The 23,344-nt window shown below is 40.4% G+C and overlaps 1 protein-coding gene across 2 annotated transcripts in view; it reads right to left on the reverse strand.

Moving 5' to 3' along the window:
* Positions 1 to 5,057: 5,057 nt before the first annotated feature.
* Positions 5,058 to 23,344, reverse strand: part of HBT (CDC27 family protein) — a 43,668-nt gene continuing 25,381 nt past the window's right edge. For both annotated transcript variants that reach the window (XM_088958749.1, XM_088958750.1), the window contains exons 11-16: positions 23,221 to 23,340; positions 14,831 to 14,907; positions 13,817 to 13,936; positions 12,822 to 13,041; positions 12,367 to 12,648; positions 5,058 to 5,454 (exon numbers count right to left, since the gene is read on the reverse strand). In XM_088958749.1, the coding sequence (XP_088814875.1) occupies positions 5,407 to 5,454; positions 12,367 to 12,648; positions 12,822 to 13,041; positions 13,817 to 13,936; positions 14,831 to 14,907; positions 23,221 to 23,340 (867 nt within the window). In that variant the 3' untranslated portion in view covers positions 5,058 to 5,406. The remainder of the gene's footprint in view (positions 5,455 to 12,366; positions 12,649 to 12,821; positions 13,042 to 13,816; positions 13,937 to 14,830; positions 14,908 to 23,220; positions 23,341 to 23,344) is intronic.

The following is a 23,344-nucleotide window of genomic DNA, read 5'->3' on the forward strand; positions in this document are numbered from 1 at the left end:
CATAAAAAGAGAAAAAAGAAACCCAATTGAACCCTCAGCATATAAACACTTGTTTCCAAAACAATGACCAAATAAGCAACTACTCCATCCCTGCAAAGAGGACTTCTACACTTCTTAATAGATTCACATTTAGAAGGAAACTTTTCAACAAAAGTCATGAAGGAAAACTACCAGTGAGAGCTGTTTTCAAAATAAAAACCGGTTTGTTCTGTGCTAGGGTGGTCGGCGGCTGGCGGTCAGCGGTTCTACGGTGGCAACAGCGCCCGGCGGTTGGTAGATGAACAAGACTTCTCAGTTTCTCAGTCTGCAATCGAAGACTGAAGTCGCTGAACTGAAAATGATGGTCGCTTGCAGACTGAGCCGCAACTTTGTGCTACAGCGATCGGGGGTCGGCGGTCGGCGGTTCTACGCTGGCAGCGACGCCCGATGATCAGCAGTTGTGCGAAGGTTGTGCGACTGCGAACTGTGGTTCTGCAGCTTCTACCTTCTGCGAGCGAAGAAGTTGAACAGTGAAACACAAACACTGAAACTGAAGGTACCTTAATAGTTTAATACACTATATATAAGGGTATAGTTGTAAATTACAACCGGGGTCGGGGCGAGCTTGGGGATTTATAGGTAGACCCCATCCTCGCCCTGCCCCGGTCCGGGGCAAAAAAAATTCCCTGAACCTGACCCGCATGCATTTGTGCCCGGTGAAAATCCACCCCATTCGGGGTAGGTCGGATCGGGGACTCAGTTTAATAGGTAAAATTGCCACCCCTAGAACTGAGAGAGTTCTAAGCAGAGAGAAACATGCAAGCTAGATTTGTTGTTAAAGAGCATATTTGGTGAAGGCAAAGGTACCCCTTTTATAGAGACGGGGTGATTAAGGCGATTGTCAGATTCTTGGGAGTAATGGATTTTGGGTGACTGAATTCTTAGGGACCCGTGAGAGCGTTCTTCAGATGAAGCGCTTGTCATTTCCCTAAGAAGCAGGGAAGCTCTTGCTATTACTTCCAGTTGCTTGACACGTTCTCCAGGATTTCGGAGGCATTGAGTGCTTAGAAATGCATCCCTCACGCTGATGTAGTAGGTTGGTGTTATTCGGCTAGGGTGCCGATCTGGTGCCTGGGCTGTTTGATGCCCCGAGGTGTCCAAGGTGGAACCAGGGTCTTGGGTAGCTTGGTTCGACTGATTTTGACAACTTCCAGAGATTGCTTGAGAATATGTGCATCCACCCAGAGGGTAGATGATTCCCGCAAGTCCTAAGGCTTCCAAGGTGACGTAGCATCGGAAGGTCGATGTGCTGGTTTTGCCCATCATCATAAAAAAATTTATATAATTATGAAACTATGAAGAAATTTAGTTTATCTTTTTACAGTTGCCGCTACTAAAATAAAATAATAAGGGGTCAAATAAAATTTAAAATTAAACTTCTGAATCCTTTATTTAGAGATGAATAAGTAAAAATTAAAGAAAAAACATATAAGAATGGCACCAGGCCTCTGGTTTGGGACTTATGATCTTAACTTTTAATTTTTCTATTTTTCTTTTTTCTTTTTTCTTTTTTTTTCTCATTTCACATCCCTACACAGCTCAATTTCATCTCTTTACTTTATCTCCTCAAACCTAGAAATAGTAATTTTTCCCAATGATCAAAGGTATTGAATCCAACAATGTCCTACATATTCCTTGACAGTATTAATAATGAGCGGGTAATCACGAAATTTTCCATTCATTATATATGTGCGTGGATGATCATGATCGGTTGATAGGTTTCCAAGTTTCACCTTAAATGGTTTAGATCTTTGCTTAAAAGATCATGATTATATATTTTTAATAACATTAGATAAAAGAATAAAACCTCAGAGTTAGGATTACACAAACAGCTGATAAAACAACTTTAGCAGTTCATATACAGACCCTACATGCTACATTCCATCAAAACACACTTATATTATCGTCCTTATATTGTCAATCAGAGGAAGGATCAATGGTGCTAATTAAGGATACATTCGCATAGGAGCGGAGCTAGGATTTTTTCAGGCCAAAAGCTAATAAATATGGATTAAAAGGATCAAAACTTAATAAACATAGATGGATCAAAATATAAGTAAGAGATAAATGGGGATCATTGGGATTTTTAGAATTCGGATTTTATGCTCACACCAACCTCACAGCTCTTGTAGAGATGCATTTAAAATATCTTTCTATGAATAAAAAATACAAATACGAGATATTTCCTATACACCGCTGTAAAGGCTGTGAAGACGGATTTTGTGAGGATAAAATCTAAACTCAAATTTTTAAGGCGGACATGACTCCCCTCTGTCCCTAAGTGCACCTCTGCTTGCACATACAAATATATTTGCACAAAAGGTTTAAACCATCTTACATTTTAATAGGGGTGCAAGTCGCATTAAGTCCAGGTTTTTGGAAAACGTATTCAAGTTTTCACAAAACCACAAACTGAGCCTGCCCAAGTTGCACCCTTCATTTTATACATTTTAATGCGTGGGACTTGTGTTAGGTTAGGTAGGGTGCATTGGGCTGGAATTCAGACAAAATTTGACAAAAGTTAAATTCAGACTCGCTCAAATTGCATGCTGCATTAGGTAGGCATAATCAACTCTAATCAGGAATGGCAACCGGGTGAGGTAGGGATGCAAAGCTATTACCCATACTGCCTCCGTTGATGGGGACAAGGTTATCCCCATGTCTGTTTCGATGGGGATCCCATTCCCCACGACTTTTTTTATAATATCAATTATTTTGTTTTTGTTTTTTATTTTATTTAAAATTTAAAAATAAAATAATTAAAATTTATAATCCTCTTAAACAGAATCAAAATATATTCAAACATATCCAATCACATTTTTAAAAACATTAGTATACATATATACATACAAGTTGAGATCTCCATAGGGTGGAGAGTATTCTCCTCATCCCAACGGGAATGAAAATTTCCCCATCCACACACTGATAGAACAATAAGGAAAATTGCCTACCCCTAACTCTAACAGGAACAAACTAACAACAATAGGGTGGATATGGAAATAGAGCCTGCAGAAATTGGGAAGACGTAACAAACTAAACACTCTTAGAACATGGAATTCGGCTGCACGCAAGAATATCTACCATACATGCACCATAAGGAGTTAGCATCTGTGCCCCGCAACGTCCCACAGCATATCCCTGCTGTGCATTGAAAACATCTCCTAATGATAGTACCAGTCCTGATGATGATATCATCAAGAGATGTTCCCAATACATGACGGAGATGTGCTGTAGGACACTGGGGCGCCCCCTTGTGGAGTGTAGATCTGAACACCATAATTTCATGGGAAGATGTTTGGATAAATTATAAAGATGCCCCTGTATTTTGTTTTGCGACAAAAACCCCATTGTACTATGATCGTGAGACAAAGACCCCATTCCGTTAGTTTTTCATTGAAATTCGCCATTACAATATTTTTTAATCCCTATACTACTTTTATAATAAAAAAACACTGTTCATCTTCTCTGACCTCATGATAGATGGAAAAGGCAGCGACGAGGATGGAGTGCTGGTTTGGTATGTGAAAAATTCCCACTACATGGATGTAAAAGGTCGAAAAATTGGAATAACCGTGGAGACTATATGTTTGGTCGTGTAGTCACACTGCATCCATCATATATCCACGAGATTCATCTTTTTTAACTCGTTATCCACGGTTTAGGAATAATGGCTATTGGCTATGGGGTGGCTGGCCAGGTTTAGAGAAAACCTGCAAGGCCCTGTGTTACTCTAGGCTCTGCGTTCGCATTTGCTGCGACCAAGTCATCATAGGGCTGCAAATAGTATCCTTTTGTTTGTTCGAATTTGAATTTGAATTCCATTCGTTTTAAAATAATGCAAATTTTATCCATTTATAATTGAATTGAATATAGATCCACCTCTGTCGAATCTAATATGGTCCAATTTGAACTGATTAAAGTTTATATTGATTGTACTGAATAATCATTTTCTAACAAAAAAATAGTCATCGATTCAATTTAAAGTCGTTTTTGATTGATTTTGTTTATTTAGATTAATAATTTTTAGTGTACTTATTAATGCTATTAAATATTCGATTTTAATCCTAATTCAATTAGAAAGAACCCAAGAAAAATCCGAATCCATATATTAATGAATCAAATTTGGATTTAACCGTATCCAATTCCATTTGATCCATTTGCTTCTGTAAGTCATCCAATTCCATTTGATCCCTTTTTTTTGGTGCGAGGCATGTTCTGCGGAGAAAATCCAATTTCTATTAATTACCGTTATGTTTTAGGGAAATTTTATAATATCAGAAATACGTGAAAGCTTTGACCAAAGGACCCCATGAATTTTATAATCAATACCACCTTAGCTTATAAGTTTTCCCAGCGTACCATGTCTTTCCACTAGGCAAATCCTTTGTTTTATTTACACATTAACTTTCATTTTAAAGATTTAAATTCCAATTCAAATTTATTTCTCTCACCATTCTTTCTTCTCATTAACTCACTATTAAATTATCCCATGATTAACTACACTAAATTCCCTTCAGTAAACTCTTAGCCCATCATTTCTATGTTATTAAGAAAAAAAAAAAACCACAAGAAATATTTAAACTTGAGTCTTTTGATTGAAAAACAAGAAGCAGCATACACAAGCATATTTTAGTTGTTCTATCATTCCTCTACATTTCTCGTGTGTCCCAGGTCTCGGTTGCAAATAGTCTGAGATCCACCAGTTGGTCATTTCTAATCATTTAAGACTTCAATTTAGGTTTATTGATATAATTTTTATGATTATTGGTCACTTGGCAACACCTCCGATTAACTGATTAAGAGGTGCAGGATCATACCCACGTAACTGCGGAGTCTCCATTATGGTCAGTGGGCCCCACATGCACCCTGCTCTGCCCCACCCCCGATTCCCCTGTAATGTGTAGCATGTAATTCCCAGGAAAAAACCTATGCCTTCAAATCAATTAGGTCACTTTCCACTTAATTGATAGGAAAAGGATGGGATATATATATAGTAGGGAAATCCATAAGGCAGAGAATGCTTGCAACCGAACTCATTTTCCTCTCTGGAGAAATGTATCCGCCAAAATTGCAGTTCTTACAAAGTTCAAACCAATGATACAAGCCTGTTTGGCAACATGTCGTAAATCGTAATTGCTCATACATGCAGCTTTGAGTAAAAAGATTCCCCAGGTGGTAATACAAACAAATGTAACGACAATGTTACAAGATCCCCCTATTGCGGAATCTCCATAAGAATGAAAGGGCCCTGTCTACCGGCTGTTTTCTTCAGGCTTAGTCGAGAGCACAAGCAGGCCGAGCTCCATGGGGGTGAGAGCTGTCAGATCATTACTCCATCTCACTCCATGCACTTCTCTAGCAAGTGAACTACAAGTCCTCTGTTTCATCTGGTACATGCAATTTCTCAATAGCAGACTGTCAAAAATACAAATACAACATGAGCATCATTATGAGGTGACCAAAATTTATCCATTTTTAGCTATGCTAGCAACTTCAAGAAGACCGAATTGGAAATTGCAGGATAGCAACCTGTGTTTTTTCAGTTTCAGTGGTTCTGCTTTATTACTATTTCTTATTTATTTACCATATTTATTTTTCACTTTAGAAAAACATTTTAGATATACTGTCTGCAAGTTATTCAACCACCATATATTCATGTCCTGTATAGAGGTGCTTGTCAAAAGCGTGTACCAAGTTCAATAATTCTTAGCAATTAGGTGATTGGAATGTGGGTAAAGAAAAAAGAAATGACTGAAAAGATGAAAAACCATAAAAGAGAATGAGGTTCCACTGTTCCAGTAGCACAATAATGAATATTACTTAAGGAAGAATGCCAAGGTGACATTAACAATTAAGTAGCTATATAGCTGAGCAGTCTGAGCTCGCCTAGAAGGCTCATGATCAGAACCAAATTATAACCGAATGTGTGCATTTCAATGCTCCAAGGACATATCTTTATCATTAGTTGAAACATGTCACTAGAGCATTTAAGTACAACGTCGTGCGGGAAAAGAAGGCCAGGAAGTACAAAGATCACTTATGAAGGATGTAATAACCATAGCATAATTAAGGCCAGATTTGTTTGGCCATGTGGGATCCCTTCGGGCCACAATAAGTTCAAAGATAGTGCAATCCGATTTGAAGTTGACACCAGAGGTTCCTCAGTTACCATGTGAGCACTCATCAGCCATCAAATTGTGTCTTGATTTCACCTAAAAGCCAAAGGAAGGGTGGAGGCCCCACTAAAGATCATAAGGGAGGATTAAAAGAGCTCCTGAAAGTTTCTTTCAAGAAAAATAAACAAAAAGCTAGACCTCAAATTCTCAATTGAAACATCTACTGTGGTTTAAATTTATTTTTGTTTAGTGTTTATTTACTTTACTAAATGCTCTATAGCTTCTCATTTCTCATTTTCATTAGCAAAATTCAAAGGCTCATCAGATGGTGAAAAGAGAAGGAAGAAGAAGAAGAAGATTCGAAATTATCTTCCCTTTCTCCTCTAATCCTTTTTATTAAGAATTAATGTTAGAGTAATGACAAGTATGTCCTTAAGTGGGCGGCCAGCTAGGCAGTAACATAAAGAGATTAAACAAAAAGAAATAACAGGCCCATTAAGAAAGCCCATTAGCCAACAAGAAAAGAAAAGATATTACAAGAGAAGATATTAGGACCCATTCGGGCCAGTCTCTTTACACTCCCCCTCAAACTAAGCATAGATGTCAATCATGTCCAACTTGCTTATACAGTGTCATTTTCCCTCTTGGAACTCCCTTGGTCAAGATATCAGCCAATTGTTCGTCTGATGTGATGAATGGCAAACAAACTTCTCCTGAGGAAACTCTTTCCCTTATAAAATGCCTATCAACCTCAATGTGCTTAGTTCTGTCATGTTGAACAGGATATGTGCAATGTTGATAGCTGCTTGGTTGTCACAGTAGAGCATCATTGGCTTCTCGTAGTCAACCCCCAATTCTTCTAACAGGGATCGTAGCCACAGTAATTCTGGCACACCATGTGCCATTGCCCTGTATTCTGCTTCAGCTAAGGATCTAACAACTACAGACCGTTTCTTACTCCTCCATGACACAATGTTCCCAGCGACCAAAGCACAATAACCAGAGGTGGATCTCCTATCATCAATACATCTTGCCCAATCAGCATCAGTGAAAGCTTCCAGCTTCATGTGTCCATGTTTGACAAATAAAATACCTTTCCCTAGAGTACCTTTCAAGTAACATAGAACCATTTCTGCAACAGCTAATGAGTATCTCTGGGATAATGCATAAATTGACTAATAACACTTACTGCATAGGAAACATCTGGCCGAGTCATACAAAGATATAACAACTTCCCAAGCAGTCTCTAAAACACCCCCTTATCAAATAAAAGCTCATCATCTGTAGCAGAAAGCTTATGATTAGGATAAATAGAAGTGGATATTGGTTTAGCTCCAAGTTTACTAGTCTCAGCAAGGAAGTCAATGACATATTTACGCTGAGAAATGAAGAAACCATCCTTAGATCTAGCAACTTCAATGCCCAAAAAATACCTAAGATCTCCCAAATCCTTGATATCAAATTCAGAGTTGAGAAATCTTTTTAATTTACTGACCTCTTGAGTGTCATTACCCGTGACCACAATATCATCAACACAAACTATCAAAAGGTCACCAGAGAGCCATTTCTCTTCAAGAACAGGGCATGATTAGATTGAGTTTGTGTGTAGCCAAAGGAGACAAGAGCAGCCCTAAACCAAGCCCGAAGAGACTATTTGAGACCATAAATAGATTTCTGCAGTTTACACACCTTGCCTTGCATTTCCTTCCCATACACCCCCTAGAGGCAAAGACATATAGGCCTCTTCATGTATGTCTCCATTCAAGAAGGCATTTTTAACATCAAACTGGTGTAGGGGCCAATCAAAAGTAGCAGCTAGAGATAACAAAAGCCTGACTGATGTCATCTTAGCTACAGGAGCAAATGTCACAAGATAGTCAATACCATACGTTTTGAGTGTAGCCCTTAGCAACCAGCCTAGCCTTGAGCCTCTCAATAGATCCATCAGAGTGATATTTAATCGTAAACACCCATTTACAACCCACTAGTTCCTTCCTTTCAGGCAAGTCAACAATATCCCAGGTATGGTTCTTATGCAAAGCATCCAGTTCAGCCATCATAGCATCCCTCCATTCAGGTTTAGGTAAGGCTTCCGATACAGACCTGGGTATCACATGGGAAGAAATAGAAGCAAGAAAAGAGTAGTAGGAAGGAGAGAGAAGGCTGTAAGACAGGTGTTTGGAGATACAATGGGTTGTACACTTCCGCTTACCCTTGCGGAGAGCAATAGGAAGGTCAAGGTCTGGGAAAGATGTAGATGGGTTAAAAGAAGGCTGACCTGTTACCTCAGTAATGATGGGAGGAGCAAGAGGCTCTTTTGTAGGAGTGGAAACAACCTGACCATGTCTGAATCTGTGCCTTTGGTACCACCTTTGGGGAATAGGATGAGAAGGAATTATAGGAGAATGAGGTGGAGGAGGAATAGGAATATCAGAGGTAGGTCTAGTGGGAGAAGTAGACACCTCATGATAGGACTCAAGAGGAATGGGAAGATGAACAACTGGGGACATGGCGAAGGGCTCTTCAGATTTCTCCCCGTCGGGAGAAATGCAAAAGAAAGGAGTCAACTCAGCAAATGTGACATCCTGAGATACAAAGCGAGTGCCACTAACTGGATCAAAACAGCAATATCCCTTCTGTGTGGAAGCATATCCCAGAAAAACACATTTACGAGCCTTAGGTTCAAACTTGTGACTTTGATGACTGTGAATATGCACATAGCAAGTGCACCCAAAAACACGGAGAGGAAGAGAAAAAATATCCTCATCCAAGAAGAGCAGGCTAAAGGGGGTTTTGAAGTTAAGGACCCGGAGGGCATACGGTTGATCAAAAAAGTACCAGTAAGAAGAACATCTCCCCAAAATTTTATAGGAACATGGGATGCAAACAAGAGGGATCTGACAACTTCAACCACATGTCTGTTCTTCCTTTCCGCCACCCCGTTTTATTGTGGAGTGTAGGAACAAGAACTTTGATGAATAACCCCAAAAGTTTCAAGATAGGTGGAAAGGGTTCTCTCAAAATACTCCTTAGCATTATCAGAACGGAATATTTTGATACAAGTGTTAAACTGGGTGAGGATGAGTTCATGAAATTTGTGCACAATAGTTGGTACTTCGTCCTTGGATTTCATGAGATAAATCCAAGTGTAACAAGAGTATTCATCAATAAAAATGATAAACTACCTGTAACCCCCCATAGTTGGCAAATGATATGGCCTCCACACGTCAGAGTGAACAATATGAAAAGGAGAAAGAGATCTTTTACTGCTTATTGAATAAGAATATCTACAATGCTTTGCCAGTTCACACGACTTACAATGAAGACTCGATAAAGACACTCACTCCCTTAAACATATCTAGAAACAAATGACTCAAAGCGGAAAATGACAAATGACCAAACCGAAAGTGACATAACAAGACTTTGTTAACAGAATCTGACAAAACTGACTCTAAGGCAACTTCATGAAGTGGTCCCAAAGCTCGATCCAGTGTATCCAGCAAGTATATTCCGTTCGCCTCATAGCCACTCCCAATCATCCTCTAAGACTGCAGGTTTTCAAAAACACAATGAGTGGGAAAAAAGGTTATGCTACAATTCATGGATTTAGTTAAGCTGCTAACAGATAAAAGGTTTGTGTTAAGTTTAGGGACATGAAGGACAAAGGATAAATAAAGGGTGTCAGAGGTCTTTATATCTCCTTTACTAGAGACGGGAGCAAGAAATCCATCAGCAAGGGATATTTTCTCTTTGCTAGAGAGAAGGTGGTACGAGTAGAAGAGATTAGACAGGCTGGTCATATGGTCTGATGCACCATAATCAATAATCCAAGGGATCTTATGATTACCTAAAACTGAAGCATGATTTGCAGAAGCATGAATACCTGAGTGAGCAAATGCAGACGAAGATGATGTGTTGTTGTTGGAAGAGTGAGATGAAAAAACAGTAGCTTCCAAGTGATTTAGTAGCCTCTCATACTTTTCAAAATCCACCTTCATTGCTGCCAACTGCTCAATGGTTGATTTTTCTTCTCTCTCCTTATTTCCTCCTTCAGGTATTGTAGCAACATTAGCTGTCTTAGGCTTTGCTACTTGACTGCCCTTCTTAGAGTTGTTGTTATTCTTAAACCTATCAGGAAGAAGCTTAGGATGAAGCTTCCAGCAAGTGTCCTTTGTATGCCTCGGTTTCTTGCAATATTCACATATCTGCTCCTTTTTCTCAATAGGACCCTTAGGCTTTATTCCAGCATGTGCAAAGTGTTCTGTAGGTGGACCCTACAACTGAACCCGCCGCCTACTCTCCTCACTGCTTATCATAGCATATGCCTGGGAAAGGGTAACCTCATCTCTGGCCAGGATATTTTGCCTAATGATGTCAAACTCAGGTTGAGTCCAGTGAGAAATTCAAACACCCTATTTCTCTCCACCAACTTCCTATACATTTCAGCATCATTCTTACTCTCCCATACAACCGTCTCTGTAGAGAACACTGGTGTGGGCCCCACTGTAGTGGTCCCCACTATGTTCGTAGGACAGCATGTGTAGTTATTTGTTCCAGTTATAGTAGTGTCAGTTTGAGTCAGTTTGTTAATTCAGTTGTTATTTATTTCAGCTTTTATTTACTTTATTTATTATGTAAGTACTAAGGGCAGATGTGTCCTTTCCATTATGTACTAAACACAACCTATAAATAATAAGTGGCAGCGGCAGATCAGCAAGAATCTGTCCTTCCTTTCAACCACTTGTGTTCTCCTGTTTCTCTTCTATTCTCTCTCCTTTTCTCTCATTTCCTTCTGTTTTGTAAACCTAAAACCTATTAGAATTCAAGACTGATTACAATCTTGATATTCTACTGTCTCCATAACATCAATTTCTTGCTATAGGGATTTCAGTATAGAGTAATAGATTGCTACACTCTTCTCCCCCTGTCTTAGGTTCTTCACATCACTTTTCAACTTATAGACTCTGGCTACATTCAACTTCTGTGAATAGGTCTCAGTAACACTGTCCCATATTTCCTTAGCCGAAGACATCCAGAGATAATGCTGACTTATATGAGGTTGCATAGAATTGACCAACCATCCTATGATAGTATAGTTCTCTTGCATCCATTTCTCAAATTCAGTGTCTGTCTCTTCGGGTTTCACATTACCACCTGTGAGATAACCGAGTTTTCCTCTACTACAGACAAATTCTTATAGACTGTGCCCAAACAAGATAATTTCTCCCATCTAGCTTGATTGTGGTCACACCAGTCAAAACGGAATCTACCAAGCCAAGGCCGGAAACCGGCACTTGCTTGAACTCACTTCCATATGGCTCCATTAATCAAACGAAAATCAAAGAACCAGAAATTTTGTCTATACAAACTTACCTAAAGTCAAACCAAAACCCAGATGCTTAAAAACTAGGGTTTTGCTCCGTCCAGCTGTTGGAAAGGAAGAGAGAAGATGCAGCCATCCCTACCAGAACTTCCCAATCTCTTCCAATACTGAACTGCCCTCCTTTAGGAGTCACAAGACACCTCCCAAGCACAGAACGCCACACCCAAAGCTTCACCTTTACTTGTACCTTCGAAAATCTCTAATCGGCTAGGGTTTTGGGCAGCAACAGAACAACACCGCTTCTTGGCAATATCCAGCTTGATTTAAACTCTCCAAACCCTCTACCAACTAGGCCAGAGATCCTCTGAACTATAGAGAATCTATCTCTCATACACTCTCTTAATCTAAGGGTGTACGGGAAAAGAGGAAGAAGAAAAAAAAAGGAAGAAATAAACCCACTCTAATACGAAGATGTAAATCAGTCCTCAAATATTAGGTGTAAATTTGAAGATTAGAAGAAAAATGAAGAGAAGTAAGAGCAGCAGCACAAGAGAAGAAGATGGCGAAAAGAGGAGGAAGAACAAGTTTCGAATTATCTTCCATTTCTCCTCTAATCCTTTTTTATTAAGAATTAATGTTAGAGTAATGACAAGTATGCCCTTAAGTGGGTGGCCAACTAGGCAGTAACATAAAGAGATTAAACAAAAAAGAAATAACAAGCCCATTAAGAGAGGTCCATTAGCCAACAAGAAAAGAAAAGATATTACAAGAGAAGATACTAGGACCCATTCGGCCCAGTCTCTTTACATATATTTTTGAGAGCATGCAGATGCATTTTATAACTGATTCCCATTGCAATAACAAAAAGTACAGTCATGATGCATGTACCTTGATGGCAGCAACATCAGCTGCAGATGGCTTCAAATCCAAAGCAAGTCCAAAATGAAACATGGATTTCTCATACATATTACGCCGCTTGTAGATCTTACCCATCAATGCATACACACTGCTCTCATGAGGTGCATACTCTTTAAGCTCTTCCAAAACTTTAAGAGATTCATCAAAATGTTCAATACTCACTAGTATGTTAGCTTTCTGATACATGGGGAGTGGATTTTTCTTATCTGCTACTATGGCTTTCTCCATCATCTCCAAAGCTTCCCCATTTTTCTGCCAAATTATAGAAGCAAAGAAGCTCAGTTGAATAGATAAACTAGGACATAAGATTGAATGGAGGATTCTTTAACTAGAAAATAGAGTTCCCCTTTTATGTGTACCAATGGTGCAATCAACAGCCAAAAGAAAATGTTCAGGAAAATGATATTTTACAGAATTTTCCTAACCTTTAAAGCATGTAAAGCTGTTCCAAGATAGCACATAATAACAGATGAACGTGGATTGATTTGGAAAGCCCTTCGAAAATGATGTTCTGCGAACTCAAACTTCTCTTGGCGAAGATATACCATACCAAGACCATACCAGGAATTATAATGCCTTGCATCTATTCTAAGGGCACTCTGATAGCTCTTTATTCCATTATCAAAATCCTCTAAGACTACATGCCTGTTCATAAAGGAAATAGTTGTAGTAAGTGCACAGTTATGAGCTACAAGAAATACAAGGAAATAGATTGGAGGTTGCAGTTAACAGGAAAAGCAGTCAAGATCTATGTAATGCACAAGGTAAGAAGTCAAAATGTCAAAATAGGAACTTTATGAATTTCTGATGTACTTTAATATTTTTATAACATTAGGGATATTTTGGTCATTTTACAAGTTGTCTGTGGCTTCTAGCCTATTAGTTTGATTTGTCTAGTCATGCTTAAAATTTCAGCCGTTGGTTAAATGGTTAGTGTTATTCAATTTTGTTCGTGTTTGAGTATGGATGGTAGTATTTGTATGTCTGTATAGATACCACACCACGCTAGTGCTCAAGGATACATAGATATATGATTTTGGGTTTATACTTTATGGTGATTGGTTATATTCTATTCATATTTTCCTTGCAGTAAGTGGGTAACATAAATACAAGAGTGATTTTAGGTGCCTACTGAATGATTCCAGGTTTTCTTTCTCTACATTCTCTCTAATTATGAAAGCAGCAATAACATCATCATTCATCAAAAGACTTCATTCAACATTTCTAAAGGATTGAAATTGATCCAGATATATCCTTCTTCGAGTCATTGGTCAAAGCAGAAATTTTTCCATTTTAGCAGTTTTGGTCATTTTCTGGAAAACCAAAAACTTGCTCAAAATGCCTTGAAATTAAACCTTATATCACTATGGAATCTGAAATTCTATATTATGAATCATAAGTGAAAAGGCAGATGTCTTACTCATGACCACAAAGGGTGTGGGCATATGCAAATCTTGAATTTAGCTGAACAGCACGCTGGAAATTTTTCAGAGCAGTTTCATGATCTTTCTGCAAGCTATAGCAATTTCCCATAGCACACCTGTATGCCATCCAATCAGAAAAGAAAATGAAAAAGATAAGGGGAAAAGTGCATAAGGAAAATACATATATTTTTTTTAATAAAAAATATATATCTTTTTCTGAATAAAAAAATATATATCAATTGTTGCAATTTATCTAACAACCTTTTCCAGTACACAAATGTAATTCTCATCATGCTTCTCTAGTGGCAGCATTATCACAAAAAAGATCAAGAACATGCTTTCCTCCTGTTACCATGAACTAGAGAAAAGTCTGCAGTATGATATTCATTAACAATTTGTTGGTTTTTCTTGCATGATGAGAAACAGGCAAAAACCCTGAGAAATAATCATATCAGTAATCGACCTACCCAACCCAGCTGATGAAAGCAACTACATCTGTTTTAATGCATAGACATGTTGAGAATTCATTCCACAGACTCCTTCAGTCAGCACTAAGGCAGGCAGGAAAAATGGTTGTGTTACTAAAATAGAAAATGAGCCAAGGCTTTGCCTATTCCACTTGGATGGGATAAGGCAGGTGATGAAAATGACAATGGATTGAGTTCTTATCCAAGAACCAAATGATCTTAAAAGTTCATTCATGCTGAAGATAGAATGTGCCTATGAATTATGACCAAGTGCATCCAAAACCTGAAGATAAATGCTTGAATATAAAGATGCATAAGCATAAGTGAAAATAATAACTGAAATCATTTTTCAATAAATAAACTAGACTTAATGACAATGACTAGAACGGGAAGTTACTTGCATGGAAAACATAAAAAATGTTGATGAGAAACCTCTATGGGAAGATCTAGGTAGCAATGTGAGCTCACAACTACACTGTTTAAAAAATGTACAAAAGATATAGTGTAACATTATTTTGCATAACAGAAGATTGAAGGAGATACCAAGATTGTGGAGCTAATCGATCAGTTGAGATCAGTTCCTGAGCAAGGTAGCTCAACTTCATCTCTTCCTTCAAATGCTGCCAAAGAAAAAAAGAGAATACTATTCAGTGAAATAAAAAGTAGTACTTTCTATATGTATCTACCATCATCAGATATCACAGATTCAGTATTAACAGTTAGTAGATGAGTGCTGAGAACAGAGACCAAAGGTATCCTGGTGAGATACTGCTCACCTCGGAAGCCCCTTCGAGGGTGGCTTAACCTCCTGAAACAGAAAGTGGAGAGGAAGAAGAGAGGGGAAGGTAGGAAAAGAGGGATTCAGCGAGAGAGAAACAGGGGATATTCATTCATGCCTTTCATTGTAAGAGTATGGCCTTATATAGCTGGCCTAAAGGTGTAATCACAGAGGGAATATCCTCTGATTAGCAGGATAACTAACTCTGGGAAATATCATGGAGGAAATATCTTCTGTCGGCAGAATCACCCTCTCTGTGTGTAACTAATTCTGAGGCTCTGTCGCCTGTCCCTGAGGCTCTGTCGCCTGTCCTTTCTGCCTACTTGAGTACTGCTGATGAGTAGTGGCCTGCTCCACTCCCTTTGATGGGTTCGGGGAAGGTATTTGGGTCCCAACAATTCCTCCCTCCTTAGCATTGACCTTGCCCTCAAGGTCTAGGTTCGGGAACCTCTCATTCAGCCTTAGATAAGGTTCCCAGGTGGCGTCTTCTGGGGGCAGCCCGACCCATTCTACCTTGATGGGCTCTGTGTAAATGTCCCCTTCTTCAGTGAATTGGGGTAAGCTAGATGAGATAGGAGTATGATTTCCCACAGCTTTCTTGAGAAGAGAGATGTGAAACACCGGATGAAGCTTCGAGGTAGCAGGGAGGTCCAATCTGTAAGCAACAAGGCCCACTCTTTCCAGCACTTTGTAGGGCCCATAATACCTGGGAGTTAGCTTGTGCCAAGCTCGTCTTACCACTGAGACCTGGCGGTAAGGTTGGAGATTAAGGTAGACAAAATCACCCACCTGAAACTCTAATGGGCGGTGGTGAGAGTCATAGCTGATCTTCATTCGTTGTTGGGCCTTTGTCAAATTGGCCTTGAGCAGTCTAAGAATCTCATCTCTTTCCAGTAGGCGAGTCTCTACTTCTGCCACCTTGGACGACCCATATCCATAGGGTAATATGGGAGGGGGTTCTCTGCTGCATAGGGCCTTGAAGGGTGTCATCCCTACAGCTGCCTAATAAGTTGAGTTGTACCAGTATTCTGCCCACGGAAGCCAATGGGCCCATTGTCTAGGCTTCTCCCCTATGAAGCATCTAAGGTAGGCTTCTAAGCATCGATTAATGACTTCAGTCTGTCCATCAGTTTGCGGGTGATAGCTGGTGGATGGGTGCAGTTGGATTCCTTGCAATCTGAAGTACTCCTTCCAAAATGAACTTAGGAAGGCAGGGTCATGGTCCGAGACAATGGATCTTGGTGTTCCATGCAGTTTTGCCACGTCCCGTATGAAAATGTCGGCCACCATTGTTGCAGTGTAAGGGTGAGGCAAAGTTGAGAAATGGCTATACTTGGTGAGGCGGTCAACCACTACCATGATGACCTCTTTTCCTACAGAACGAGGAAGTCCCGTGATGAAATCCATGGAGAGGTCTTCCCACACTTGCTTTGGAATCTTGAGGGGTTGTAGAAGGCCCGCAGGTGACTGTGAGGAGTATTTCTGTTGTTGGCAAGTTGGGCATTCCTACCCAATGGTAGTGGTTGTTGAGTCTTTGTAAGGTCCGTAGCACCCCTGAATGTCCTCCCAACGCGGAATCATGAAACAACAGTAGCAGTTCAATTTTGTGGGTGGAATTTGGAGCAACCACAAACCTACCCTTGAAGAAAAGATCAGGTCCCACAATTTGGTAACCCGGAACCTGAGAAGGGTCACGTTTCCACTTTTCCCTGATGTCTTGCAGCTGTGGATCAGATCTGGCTTCTTGCCGTATAGCTTCAAATAAGGGAAAACTGGGCTGAGAGCAGGTTAGTTGGGCCAGCTCTTCTACCCGTGATAAGGCATCAGCTACTTTGTTGGCAGGCCCAGGTTTATACTCAATGTGGTAGTCAAATCCCATTAGTTTACTAAGCCATTTTTGCTGCTCCGGGGTGTGCACCCTTTGTTCTGCTATGTACTTCAAACTTCGTTGTTCTGTCCTTATGATAAATTGGCGTCCCAATAGGTATGTACGCCATTTCTGTACTGCCATTACCACAGCCATCATTTCCTTGACATAGGTGGACTGATTTTGGTGAGCTGCTGAGAGAGCCTTGCTGAAATAAGCAATGGGTTGCCCCTTCTGCATCAGAACGGCCCCCACTCCGACACCCGATGCATCACACTCCATCTCAAAGGGCTGAGAGAAATCCGGAAGAGTGAAGACTGGAGGGCTAGAAACTGTTGTCTTCAAGTCTTCAAAGGCCCATTGGGCATCATTAGCCCACCCAAAAGAATCCTTCTTTAACAGGCGTGTTAGAGGGGCGGCCATAAGCCCATACCCCTTAATGAAGCGCCTATAATAACCGGTAAACCCAAGAAAACCCCTGAGAGCCTTTACAGTAGTGGGCTTGGGCCATGACCTGCCCTGCAGCAACCACATGGCCTAAGTACCTGCCCTGCAGCAACCACATGGCCTAAGTACCGAATCTGTCTTTGTCCAAAGGAGCACTTTGTCAATTTGGCATGCAACTGGTGCTCTCTCAGAATTGTGAGGGTAAGTTTCAGATGTTTCATATGGGTGCCCCAATCCTTGTTGTAAACCAAGATGTCATCGAAAAATACCAAAATAAATTGCCTTAGGAAAGGCCTGAAGATGTCATTCATGAGGGACTGAAAGGTGGAGGGGGCGTTGGTAAGGCCAAACGGCATAACCAGAAACTCATAATGGCCATTGTAGGTCCTAAAGGCTGTCTTGTGGATATCAGCCTGGTGAACCCGGATCTAATGATACCCGGACCGCAGGTCCAGTTTAAAGAACACTTGTGCTTCCCCTAACTCGTCCAGCAGTTCATCAATGAGGGGTATTGGGAACTTGTCCTTCACTGTAATCTGATTCAGGGCCCGGTAATCTACGCAAAACCGCCAACTACCATCCTTCTTCACTAGGAGTACGGGGGATGAAAACGGACTGGTGTTGGTCTGTATATGCCCCTTGTCCATTAGCTCTTGTACTGCCTTCTCAATTTCCAGCTTTTGGAAATAAGGGTATCTATATGGCCTCACATTGGCTGGTTTGGAATCTAGTAAGAGGGAGGGGTATCTGATGGTCATGGGCCCGGAGTGGAGGTAACTAGTTTGGTTCCTTGAATATGTCACCAAATTGATCGAGGATCGATCTTAGGGTCTGCTGTTGGGCTTCAATGGGTTGGTCACAGTCCTGATTGTTTAAAATTGGAACTATGGGACGAATGCCTAAGTGCATAAACAAGGGCTGTCCAGTATCCTTGGAGGCCCGTATTATAGAGGCTAAAGTATCACCTCGGGGACTAGGGGGCCGCACCATTTGCAAATGGCAGGTCTGTCCATTTTGGCAAAAATCCATTGTCATTCTGGCCCAATCACACAATGCAGGACCTAGGCCACGTAACCAATGGATTTCCAAAATAATATCAGCCCCCGAGAATTCCAATGGGTGGAGATCTACCACGAAATTATGGCCCTGTACGAGGATCCTTTCCTTCTTACATACACCATCACATAACATCTGATTCCCATTAGCCACAAGGATTGAAAAGAGAGGAGTGGGGTGTACAGTCATACATAGTTGCTTTGCCAAACGGCAAGTGATGAAATTCAAAGTAGAGCCACTGTCAATCAAAACCATCACAGATCGGCCAACAATTCTTCCTTCTACTCGCATGGACTGAAGAGGGTTGAGGCCCATGAGAGCGTGTAGGGAGATCTCGGCTCCAACAGGTTCTGGTTCGCCTGATATCAGCTCACAGTCTTCGATGTGCTTTGGTTCTATCCCCTCTGGTTCTCCCTCTGTTTGAAGGAGAAATACTCGCTGGACCCGACACTTATGGCCCGGCCCAAACTTATCATCACAGTTGTAACAAAGGCCCTTCTCGCGTCGGGCCTGCATCTCAGCTCACGAGAGGCACTTGAAAGGCACAGTGAGCCTAGGCAAGATGGGCTTCTGAGAATCCCCAACTTGTTTCTGGGGTTGTTGTTCGGCCTGCTGGAGAGCCTTCACATTCGGATAGGATGGCTTGCTGGTCCTGCGCATGCTATCAATCTTCTCTTCTTGCAAGTGAGCCATACCCACCGCCACCATGACTGCCGCTGGTCGAAGAGCTCTCACTTCCAAGCGGATGTCTTCTCTGAGACCTCCCACAAAGCACCCAACCAAGGCCTTCTCCGGCCATCCATGTACTCTAGTTGCCATTCTTTCGAACTCGAGCTGGTAGTCTGCTACTATCCCAGTATGTTTTAGTCGAGTGAGGAGTTCGTTGTAATCCACGAATGTCGTCGGCCCAAAACGGATGCACAGAGCTTCCGTGAACTCTGCCCAAGTTACCTGACGATGGGTTTGTCGATACCACTGGAGCCAGAGAATAGCGTCTCCTAGGTAAATGGAGGCAATGGCGACGCGCTGGTGTGCAGGGGTTTTGATGATACTCGAAGAATCTCTCTGCTCTGAAGATCCAAGGAATGGGATCTCCACCGGAGTAGTTTGGAAAATTGATTTTAGTAACGGGGTAACCCCCAGTTCCCTGGCTACCGGAAACAGAGGCGTCGGCCCTTGTTGGCTGACTGGTCTCGTCGGACTGTTGTTGGGAGGTGAGGTTAGAGATGACCACCTTGAGATCCCTGAGTTCGTTCAGTACTTGGTGGAACCCAATCTCAAGTTGGTCGACTCTATCTTCCATGGTAGAGGATCTTGTCTGCGGCATAGCTGGTCTACAACCTTGCTCTGATACCAACTTGGTGAGATACCGCTCACCTCGGAAGCCCCTTCGAGGGTGGCTTAACCTCCTTAAACAGAAAGTGGAGAGGAAGAAGAGAGGGGAAGGTAGGAAAAGAGGGATTCAGTGACAGAGAAACAGGGGATATTCATTCATGCCTTTCATTGTAAGAGTATGGCCTTATATAGCTGGCCTACAGGTGTAACCATAGAGGGAATATCCTCTGATTGGCAGGATAACTAACTCTGGGAAATATCATGGAGGGAATATCTTCTGTCGGCAGAATCACCCTCTCTGTGTTTAACTAATTCTGAGGCTCTGTCGCCTGTCCTTTCTGCCTCCTTGAGTACTGCTGATGGGTAGTGGCCTGCTCCACTCCCTTTGTTGGGTTCGGGGAAGGTATTTGGGTCCCAACATTTCCCCATCTGATTCAAATAGATTTAATTAATCTCATTCCACATCTGAAAAACCACATAAGACCTCTTGGACAGCCATGTTGGTCTAGGTACAGCAGGCATGAAAAGACATTGCAAATACCCTAGCTCATCAAAGGCCCCAGCTTTAAATCAAATCTATTTAACAATTGTCTTCCATGTTGCAGGATGTGGAGAGAATGATTTTCAGAGAAGACAAACAGAAAAGGACCCAGCATAAGTTTCTCACAATCATTTTGGTTATGCACCATTAACCCAGTAAACGAGAGTGGGCCTTGGCACAACAGTTGGGTTGCTCCATTGCAACCTGGGTTACCAAGGTTCAAATATTGGAAACAGCCTCTGTATGTGCAGGGGTAAGCCTGAGTACATCTGCCCCTCCCCAGATCCTGCATTGGTGGGATCCTCGTGCACTGGGCCGCCCTTTTTACCACTAATCCGGTAAGCCAAGTTACCTAAAGCCATGGTTTAAAATGTCCCTAATTTCCCTGATATTTCCACAACATATTTCCATTTCCATGGGTACCAACACAAAAGTTTACCAGAATCAACATACTCTGCAATGAATACTACCGACACTATGTGGAGTACAAGAAATAGTTTTCACAGCATATTTCCATTTCCACTTCCATGGGTAACAACATGAAATTTTACTAGAACTAACATATTCCCCAATGAACACTATTAGCACTGTGGAGTATAAGAGAGAGCATTATAACATAAGTTGGTGACAAGATTGTAGATATGTTCAGTAACAATGCTTTTGCCTGCCTAACTTACATGATTACCACTTTGACCTAGCTCAATATTCATTTCAAACATGAAGTTAGATATCAGTTTTTGTTTGTGTAATAAATTACTTGGTTGATCTATTACAACCATTTACATTTTCTCTGAGTTTAAATTTTGTTTTAACTCATTCTATCATGAAGCTTTGAATCTTAAGGCTTCAGAATGCATTATGATGTCTATAATCTTAGTTTCTTAGCTTTGTTTAATGATTAAGAACAAGATAATAATTTAAAAGGTGTGCCTATGCTTCTTTTTTATAAAATATCATTCTATATTTAGCATATTGTACAACGTTTCCACCAAGGTTCAAAGTATCAATACGATACGCCCTGTATTGGGTGTATTGTATCATATCTTTAGGTGCCCAATACACCTGTTTACAGGTGTTTTTGGGAATCCTTTTTTATTAAATAATATATATATAATAATATGTAAAAGCAGTCTTAAAACTGAAATTTAAAAAGAAAAAAAACTAAAAAAATAAAAGGTGTGTGGTTCAAAGAGGTGTATCGATACTTTGGACGACCAACATTTCCACCGACACTGACATTTTAAACCTTGCCAAAAGCTTCCAATATTTGGGTTTGCATTTGTAGACGTACCAATCTAACAATGGAGGGAACACTCCTAAGAAATCCCCACAGAAGCCACAAAAAACCTTCTATCCCAACCAATTTAACAACAGCATCTCCTGCTTCTTGATACCTACTGATAGCATCTACTAATGCTGTGTTTGGTTTGAGGGAAAAAAGTAGGGAAAGGAAGGCAAAGGTAGGGAAACCTTACCTACCTTTCCCTACCTTTTCCTTCAAGCCAAACATAGCCTAAAGGAGTAATATTATGACTTGGTTCTTGTTACCAGTATATATAATAGAAATCTTTGCTAGTAAAAAGTAGAAATCTTTGCTAGTTTAGACCATTTATACATTTATGCTGAGAAATAATAAGGATATTGCAAAAATCACAAGTAACTTAAAGTAAAAAATCATAGTTGTCAAGGCACTCTTGGTGGGGTGCCAGGTGCCTTGCTAAACCCTGTGGTTTATATTAAAAAGGTATCCATCTGGGTAACTAGGTACCCACCTAGGCAACAAAAATTTTAGGTAGGCACCTTATTGTAACATCATTATGGCTATACCTTATGATTATGTGTATTAACACATCATATCATATATTTATGTCTATGCTTTGGTTAAAGATTTTATCAACAAAAAAGATTGCAGGGTTTTAAGAAGAGAAATATAAAGAGTTTACACCTTTTTCTGTAGTTTCTATATCACACACATTAAATAGAAAAAAAAAGGACCGTGCCCTTGTTTTTTCTCTTTTTGTTAATCGTCTCTTAAAATCCTTTTAGTGGTATAAAATTATATCCCTTCTTACTTGCTAATAATTTAAAATGCTATTGCCTTCTAGATATGATGTTTACCTATGCTTTGAGAGGAAAATTAATGTTATTAGTAAACAGCATTTCCATTATTTAATTTATATGAATGCTGACTGACATGAAAATTTAAGAAAGTAGCCTAGAATTTAGTTTTTCTCTACGTAAAATTCAATCAATTAGGTGATGCATAGGCACCACTGTTTTGAAAACTGGACCAGACCGGCCAGTCGGACCGGTTGAACTGTGACCCAGGCCCCTACCCAGTTCGGTCATACCCCCAAAACAGTAAGTCACCAAAAACCAGCCAAAATCATCAACTCAGTCGGTCAAACCAGAAAACCAATGAACCTGTCCCGGTTTTAGAAAACTGGCCAGTTTTTTGAATTTTTTTAAAACATAAATTCAAACTTCCGAAGGCCATAACTTGGCCAACGGTGTCATGCCCCACTTTATTTGCTAAAAACTCCCTTTTGGCCTCAAATTTTAATTTTTAATAAAAAAAAAATACGACCTGGCTTTGTGTGTCTGTGTGTGTGTCAAGGTTCAACCTCTGGTGCGACCCCAGTTGAACCTCTGACCTGCAAACCTCACCCCTTTTTTGGGCTAATGCCAGGCCCACACTACACTAATCACCTAGACACCTTGGGTCCTTGACATCTATGGTAAAAACAAAAATGCAATATTGTTATAGAAGTAAAAATCCATTATCAACTGCCACTATTGGAGCAGACAATATTTATATACATGAACTATAAGCATCCAGATATGATAGAAACACATAACAACAATATTGGAAAACTGCAACAAAACTCACAACACGGAAAGGAACTCACAAAAAGAACTGTGGAGTATATATCCATTCCTTCTAAACTACAAGGTGATGCTCGACGTGCAAGAGAAAAAGCTTGATCAGCTTCTAAATAGTCTACCAGCTCAAAATATGCTTTTCCAACCTGC

Source organism: Nelumbo lutea, chromosome 8 (genome assembly GCF_056320005.1).
Source record: "Nelumbo lutea isolate HS-2025 chromosome 8, American lotus-T2T, whole genome shotgun sequence".
NCBI lineage: Eukaryota > Viridiplantae > Streptophyta > Magnoliopsida > Proteales > Nelumbonaceae > Nelumbo > Nelumbo lutea.